Genomic DNA, 8,804 nt, shown 5'->3' on the forward strand with positions numbered 1-8,804 from the left:
TTATCATTGTTAATGTTTGATGTTTGATTCATATTTGAGGTTTATTATGGGGTGTTTGGGATTCTTTATTTTCATTAGCTTATAACTTATAAACATTTTGAAAAGTTAGTAAGAGGTATAAGGTGTTTGACAAACCTTAGACCCTATGGATTTTAACTTATGGAGAAAACAAAATAAAAGGGTTTTGAAAAGTTAGAAATATGTAACTTATTAACTTAATATGTTTGATTTACCTATTACATCACTGTAACCCTCAAAACCTATTACACCTCTTATAAAAAAGAGTGTTCTTTTTAGTTATTTTGGTTTTTTCCAACACATAAGCTAATCCAAACATTTCTTTAAAACTTCTTTTAAAAAATTCATAAATTAATAAGTTCTTTTACCAAAAAGTCATTTTCACTTAAATAAGCAATCCCAAACACGTCCTTAATGTACTTTTGAGTTGCTTTTTGAGTTAAAGTTGCATTTATATTAAATTACAAGGTCAACTATTCAATCCGGTTGAACCTCTCGTTACATCCCGGTTCAATCGATTATACAATTGTTAAACCAAATCCGATACGAGTAAAATACTGACTTTTAAAAGATTGACAAAAATAACAATTCATCACAATAAAAAATTTCAACCGCATATTTCATCCTCTCTAAATTACTATTAATTAGATGATTAAATTCCAACCACAAAATTTTTTCACATTCAAGACACCGGCAGAAAGCAATCCCTCCAACCACGGAGTTGAACACAACACTGACTTCGGCCAGTTTCTTTCATCAATCTCCCGACCCTTGCTTAACTCCTTGTTCTGTAAACCGGTTGCTGGTTGATCTGATCGGACCCTGGACACATGAGAGCCCAACCCGAGAGGAATGCATGGTTCCCCGACGCTTCATGGGGCGGACGTTCGCAATCCCTCTCCCTATAATCTAAGTATTCAACAAACATGTGTTAGAGCATTCCCAACCTATCACCATCATTATCTCTAAAATTACACTAAAAAGCACCGCATTTCTCTCTCTCTGGTTCAGTTAGATAACATTTTTTTATACTTTTATCATTTCAGTTTTCTCTCTTCTCTACTCATAACCAATTTAACAAATATTAAAAAATAAATAAGGGCAAACAATCTTTCTCCAAAAAATCACCACCATTCTCTCTCCACTAATTTACACTCACCACTCAGAACCCCATCTTATGATTTGTAAATTCTCATCACATAATTTTCGGGGACAAGATGAGAATGCTTTTATGCTATTTGTTAATTAATTTATTAGTTGAAGATTTTTGTCTGTCTACTAACAAAACAAACCAGAGTTTATAACTCCTTAAGAGCATTCTCAACAATTTCTTTATCTCTATATCTATAATTACACTAAGAAACACTATATTTTCTCTCATATATAATTAAATAATATTTTTTTATCTCTTTATCATTATCTGTTCTCTCTCCTCCACTCACAACTACTTTCAAATACATTAAAAAATAAATAGAGCATGAACAGTGTTCCTTCAAATTTACTCAATCTCTTTAAATTTTTTCTCTCCTTCACTCACAACCACTTACAATTCTCTAACTATTTCCTCAACAAACCCCACGCCACCACACAACCGCAATCAACTAACACTATCTACCCACAATCGCCGAAGATCTCAAAACCCGTCACTACAACATCAATCGACAACCCAAATTAGCACTAATTCACCAGAGCCGCAATGTTTGGTTATTACATAACGCGACAATGTTGGTGGTTAGGGGGTTTGGTCAAGCCAAGAGCCACTCACGGTGATGAGGACAGTGGTGACTTAAGTCTCCATTGCTCTTTCTTCCCTATCTCTCTATTCCTCCTTCCATAACATAATCGGTCAATGCCGCCACCGCTACCACCACGACCTCAACTCCACCCAAAAACAAGCATCTTTCTTCAAAATCTACCCCTGATTAGGTTCGAAAAACGAGCCGTTAACTCCAACCCCAAAACCCTACCAACCATTTTTCGATGGTATTGTCAAAACACACAAGCAAAGATCGAACTCAGATCTGGCTTCACCTTGATATGAGGCTATCGATTTATCCTATAATATATAATGTTAATTAAATAATATGTGTGATAAATATAAGTATTATAATTTGTTAAATCAATTCTTAAAATTACAAAATTAACCTTATGTGCCTTGTGTATGACAAGTTTTAACAAGAAAAATTAAAGAATTTAGTGTCAAAGGATAAAACGTGATAAAGATTTGAAACATGAAATATGTTTTCTGCTATTTCTTTTTGTAAATGACGCCCACTGAAAAACACGTTCAAACATAAATGATTAGTTTTGCTATTTTGTCCAAAAATTTTAGAAGAGTTGCTAAGAATGCTCTAAATAGATTGCCACTAATAAAATTTGTTTTTTTCCTTTGCCAAACAAAAAATAAACAACCGAACATATACAAAAATAAAACGCCACACATTTTTAATCCCGCAACGAAACACGGATAATACTAGTTTATATTAATTACCCACCTTCATAGCTTATTTGAAAGCTTATATTAAGTGTTTTAAGGATTTTTGCGATTTACGAGAAGAGAGTGAGTTGACAAATTAACTGTTTAAAGTGACTCATAAATAAGCAGCAGTCCCATATCAACTTCCATATCAAATGAAATAAGAAAAAGGACACTAATCCCATGCGAGTGTGTTCAAACTTCAAAGAATTTAAGTGAGAGAATCATTACCAAATAAAGTTAATAAAATAAAATAAATATTGCATGAAGAAAATAAGATGAATATCGAACTGGGATTCCAAAACAAGGCCTGTTGGCCTAATATCCTATATTGCAGCTTGTGAAGTTATGATGGAGTTATATCATTGTAGGCATAATATCCTAGTGCAAACCAACCCGCAAAGGTGATCAGGAGACCGCAACCCTCCTGGATCGGAAACCATATATGCCAAAGCACCCGCAAAAATGAGACGCTAACTCAACGAGATCCTATGCATGTTTTCATTTAATTTTAGAACATTTTGTTGTTAATTATTTTATTTTGTCATTTTGGTAGAACCTACTGAACATCAAAACTATATTGAAGGACCGATTGAGATGGTCAATCTCAATCATAACGCCAATTAGAAATGGAAAGTCTCCCGAGAAATTCACTGCCTTCAATCATAATTGAAAAGCCTTTTTACATAATACAAATTAACCAAAGAGGCTAACATGACCCATTATCTAAAATGTTAACTAACTTAATACCGGAAATTGAAAAATAGGGGTTGTATTGTTTCAAAGCCGACGTGGGTGAGCCGTTCGTTGAGGGATAAATATCATTAGTAGAGATGAATAACTTTTGTATGAAAAAAACTAGAGAAAAAGCCAAAACAATTAAAACCATACTGTATATGTTTAAGCCAAAACAATTCAAACCAAGTCCTTATAAGCTAGCACATACTTAGAATTCCCAGAGTTTAATAACTAAATTAGCGGAGCGCAAACAAACACCAAATATACTTTTTTGAGCTGAAGCTCACAGATAGGTGCAGCTTGATTGTTCTGGAGCCACTCGGTCGTTTCAACAATGGCATCCTCGACCTCCACTTTCTTCAAGTTATCTGGGTGCACTCTCATGTCGACTTTGTATTCTTGGACCTTTTTTTTCATGTTGTATGTGCAATCCTCTAAATCATTGTATGCCTTCACCTTCTTCTTGTATTCCTCGTCTTCAAGTTTGTACTTCTCGGCTTGTTTTACCATCTTTTCCATCTCTTCCTTGGAGAGCCTTCCGCTTCCCTTATCGTATGCAATCGTGAGTTTGTTTGAGATACCGTTTGATAATATCTTGGATGTCACTGTGAGGATACCATCGGGATCTATCTCAAAGCAGACCTGGACTTTCAAATCTCCTTTGGGAGCACGAGGTATTCCATTAGCATTAAAGCCCCCCATAAAGTGGTTCATCGTGGATTTGGTCCTTTCGCCTTGATACACATCGATAGTCACAAAAGGTTGGTTATCTTGGAATGTAGTGTATTTTTTGAACTTCTTGGTGGGTATTTGAGTGTTTCGTGGGATCAGAACATCAAATGCTCCTCCTCTTGTCTCTACACCAAGTGACAAAGGAGTGACATCAAGTAGCATCAAATCTTTAACGCTCTGATGTCTGGTCCCGCTTAACTTTGCAGCCAAAACCCCTGCACCACATGCTACAGCCTCATCTGGGTTTACGCTTTTGCATAACTCCTTCCGCCCAAAGAGTTCCCGCAACATATGTTGGACCTTGGGTATCCTAGTCGAGCCACCAACGGGAATGATCTCGTCTACCCATGATTTATCCACCTTAGCATCTTTTAAACATTTGTCTAGAGTTTCAATGCACTGATTGAAAAAGCTCATGTTCAGCTCTTCAAACTTAGCTCGAGTAAATCTCATGGAAAAGTCAATCCCATCATGCAAGCAATCCAATTCGATTGAAGTTTCGGTAGTGCTTGAGAGAATCCTTTTTGCTTTCTCGCAAGCAAATCTCAACCTCCCCAACGCTCTTTGGTTCCCTCTCAAGTCCTTATTCCATTTCCTTTTAAATTCCAAAGCACAATGATCCACCATGCGGTTATCAAAATCCTCACCTCCAAGATGAGTGTCCCCGGAAACAGCTTTCACATCAAACACACCTCCTTTCTCAATAGTTAAAAGCAAAACATCAAAAGTGCCCCCTCCCAAATCAAAGACGAGAACATTTATCTTACAGGTAATATCAGACTTGTTCTCCAGACCATAAGCAATTGCCGCTGCTGTAGGCTCATTGATCATGCGTATGACGTTTAAACCAGCAATGGTACCTGCATCCTTGGTTGCCTGACGTTGTGAATTGTTAAAATAAGCCGGAACAGTTATCACAGCGTTTTTCACAACCTCTCCAAGGTAGGCCTCCGCAATTTCTTTCATCTTTCCAAGAATCATTGACGAAATTTCTTCGGCTAAAAATTCTTTTTCTTTACCTTTGTAGGAGACAACAATCTTTGGAGTATCATCATGCCCTTTAATGACCTTAAAAGGCCACAATTTCATGTTTCCTTGCACTTTAGAATCACTGAATTTCCGTCCAATCAACCTCTTGGCATCTGAAAACAATCAATCAATATTTGATTATTCAAGTTAAGAAGTTCCCAATTACAAAAGAAGTACAAATTTTTTTACTCGTGCAATCCGTTTATGTTAAACGGTGAGTAGACATGATTCTTTTACTTCAACATGTTCATAACCAGATAAAATTCCAAGATCATTAGCATAAACTATGAATAGTATTAACTTTTCTTTAATGATTGTCAGCTAGATGAAATTAATTAAATAGTAGGTAAAAAAATTAATATATAGGAAGATCAAGATCGAGTGGGTGACTGACCAAATATGGTGTTAGTTGGGTTCATGACGACTTGGTTCTTGGCAGCATCGCCTATGAGACGTTCTTCACCGCGGAAAGCAACAGTAGACGGTGTAGTTCTGTAGCCTTGCTCGTTCGGAATGATTTTGATTCTGCCATGCTTCCAAACGCCAACGCACGAGTACGTAGTTCCCAGGTCAATGCCAATAGCCGCATCCATTCTAAGACTACGTATGTGTGTATGTTTTCAGTTGAATATTAATTTGATGATCATCTGCCTTTTATGTAAACTCCAACCCAAAGGAACAATTGGTAAGTCGTATCTTGTATCTGTTTATAAAATCATTACATGACATATTTATTAAATTTCGTTTATATATTTATATTATTATTATTTATATAAAGTATGCCGTATCTTGTTTTCTTTTATCAATATTTGCATCCATCTCTGTTTTATTTTTTTATCCTTTTAAAATCAAAATATATCACCAATACATATAGTTTTTATTTATTTAAAATTACAACGAAATTAAGTTGACTATGAGAAAATAATAAAATTATATATCGGAGGTGATACATATAAATATCAAATTGATTTTTGATAAAAACAAGAGAGAAATAGGGTGATAAACTTTATTTCATTCATCTCTCTCATAGTTTACAAACTAACAATATACATGTAACACCCCAAATTCCCGAAAACTATTTTTGTATAGTTCGGGTGTTAATTAAACTTAGTAAAAGGAGGTATCGCCGGTAAACTTATAAATCAAGTTTGCATGCAACGAAACTAGGAGGGGGTGCTATAGAAATTTGTTTTATCTACTTTGGGAACAAGTTATATTAAAAGGAAACTAGAGGTAATTCCCCCTCAATCATTTGTGTATTCTTAAATCGTTTTGTTATATTCGGGTTATGTACATACGTACCATTAGCATCGTTGTTTCAACTTACAATATTATTAATTTTTAATCGTCTGTTGCAGGAGCTTCCTAACACAAAGCATTTACAATTGCATAATATGGCGCCCATCGGGATTCAAACTGACAAACTATCAAGGCCTATCTCAAATCCTTAATTACCATAATTCATCGAAAGTGACACAAGCATGGATCGAACTTGGCTCTCTACTGGAAAACCCAAGCCTTCTTATCACTAGCCCACAAGTGATGGATTTGCATAATTCTCAACTACCACATTAGTTTGAGTTTAATCCTTTTTTTTTAATTTAAACATAATCAATAAAATTAGAACTTATACTTTTGGTTTTCTTGAGTTAAATCATACATTTTCACATTCAATCAAATTGTGTAAATGTTGTGTGATGTCAGGAAACACAACACGGGTATACAAAGTCCTGATTCATGGTAAAAGCATAATACTAAATCTTTGAATGGTTTTTTATTTTTAACTTTTATGTTGTTTACATACTCATGTTTAGGAGAGTAGATTATGTACATATAAAACCATTAAACCAAAATTTCTGTATATTTTTTAATTTCATTAAACGGGTAGGTAATATAGCATATACATGAATCGGTTATATGCGTTAAACGAACAATCAAACTAATTTGTTTATTTTATTTTTTCAAAGTTCAGTGAAGAGGAGTGAGAAACAATAACCATTGCATTTATACTCTATTTATATTTTTATAAGTTTGGAAAAATAATTGGTTATTTTTGTTCTGTTCTCGCAACATACACATGCACACATTTATTCCAAAACTTTAATTAAATTGAGAACTGCAAGACCCGCATGATGCAATCTTATGCATATCATCTTGTGTATACAAGTGTTCCACTTATTGTAGCTCTCTACTTAAAAGTGGTTTTGTACTAAATGACCATCGATTTCTATTTGAATTAATTTGCCTGAACATTTGTTTTGAAGTAATTTATGTGTCTTCGCTTGGTATGCTTATATATATATTAATGTCTTAGGGCTTAGAACAATTAAAGATGAGCTTTATGATAAATGTGCATGCTATTTGTTAAAACACCTATATCAAAGTGTATTTTGATCTTTCTGGTAAATGTGTCTACACCAAATCCACGTATCGGATCCTAAGCATTATAGATCTATATCATTCATTTGATCGATTTGACTATTGGTGACGGGTTTACTATATCTAAATAAAGTATTGCATGTTCAGTAAAACAACATTCAATTTTATAGACCGAATTCCATCATGTGTGATTTTTTAAAAATAAAAATAAACGAGATTTGAGAGCTCCAGCCTATTGACTCGTTTACATTGGGTATACAAAAACCCATACTAGTAATTTCTATTCATTTGGTTGGTATAAAATGAAGTGGAACTCTTATATTCACATCAATAATATAACAACGGTGAATTAGATAGATGGTGTATCTAGTGGTTTGGAATTAGGATAAAGTAACACTTTGTTTCGGGTCGTGGTTTCAAATTTGTAGCATGTTTGAGGTTCAAAGCTAACTTATGTTAACTTTTCAATAAAAATAGTTGAGGATATATTAAAACCATTTCTCATACTAGTTGAAGGTGTATTCAAATCGGTTTTTGAGGTGAGTTTATGATCGGATAAGAGAAGCACAGTTAAAACCTCATTATGCTATAGCCTATTTAAACTACATGGAGCTAACCTAACACCAATAAAAAGCCATTAAGATATTGAAGAAGCTGAATCGAAACATGCAGAACCAAACATAGCAATAGTATGAATATGAACCGCTACCTTAGCATGTATGATCAGAGGCTGTAGTAAAGTTGTAAATTGCATCGTATCTGGAGGTAATCCTGTAAAAGAAAGTAGTTCAAAAAGAAAGCATTTCAAACAAAGGAATTTGAATATTCTAGACTTTAGGCAACTTATGTTAGATATTTTAGTGTAATCGGGATTGATTTGGTGATCAAATGGATTTATAATACACATCAAACAAGTTAGGAGGTGCGGGCGGCACGCTTGTTTGAGTTATTATAATTCCGAGTGTTCGGTTGATTTGCTAATTTCTTTTTATTGTATACCTAATATATAATTATTATCTTAACTAAAAGTCTAAAGTAACCAATTTAAATAAAAATAGAGTTATAAAACAACTGAAAATTAAAAACAAAAATAAAGAAAAGAAAACATAAAAGAAGAAGCAACAAAAGCTTAACCAAAATAACCTAAGTTAAAAAAATGCAAGGGAAATTGAAGAATCAAGGATACTGCAATAGTCCATGATTCCATGTGACTTGAAACTATATTTACTATCAACAATCACTAAAAAAAGATTGCTATTTAGGATTGAAAAATTAGTCTTTGATACTATTCAATCAGTAGAGTTATAAAACAACTGAAAATTAAAAACAAAAATGAAGAAAAGAAAACATAAAAGAAGAAGCAACAAAAGCTTAACCAAAATAACCTAAGTTAAAAAAAATGCAAGGGAAATTGAAGAATCAAGGATACTGT

The 8,804-nt window shown here is 33.8% G+C and overlaps 1 protein-coding gene across 1 annotated transcript; it reads right to left on the bottom strand.

Annotated features, from left to right (window-relative positions):
- Positions 1 to 3,148: 3,148 nt before the first annotated feature.
- Positions 3,149 to 5,864, bottom strand: LOC143623095 (heat shock cognate 70 kDa protein-like). The gene is made up of 2 exons (XM_077094076.1): positions 5,388 to 5,864; positions 3,149 to 5,106 (listed from the first exon to the last, which is right to left on the bottom strand). The coding sequence occupies exons 1-2, from the start codon at positions 5,584 to 5,586 to the stop codon at positions 3,464 to 3,466; spliced, it is 1,842 nt and encodes a 613-aa protein (XP_076950191.1). The 5' UTR covers positions 5,587 to 5,864; the 3' UTR covers positions 3,149 to 3,463.
- Positions 5,865 to 8,804: the final 2,940 nt, after the last annotated feature.

Source organism: Bidens hawaiensis, unplaced genomic scaffold (assembly GCF_021521415.1).
Source record: "Bidens hawaiensis isolate Kalapana, Puna unplaced genomic scaffold, B.hawaiensis_p1.1 tig00003290_1, whole genome shotgun sequence".
Lineage (NCBI taxonomy): Eukaryota > Viridiplantae > Streptophyta > Magnoliopsida > Asterales > Asteraceae > Bidens > Bidens hawaiensis.

Excerpts from the sequence above, each read along its gene's own strand:
- LOC143623095 (XM_077094076.1), bottom strand. The coding sequence starts at position 5,586 with ATGGATGCGGCTATTGGCATTGACCTGGGAACTACGTACTCGTGCGTT. Across the intron at positions 5,107-5,387 it reads CCCAACTAACACCATATTTG|ATGCCAAGAGGTTGATTGGA; the intron begins GTCAGTCACCCA and ends GATTGTTTTCAG.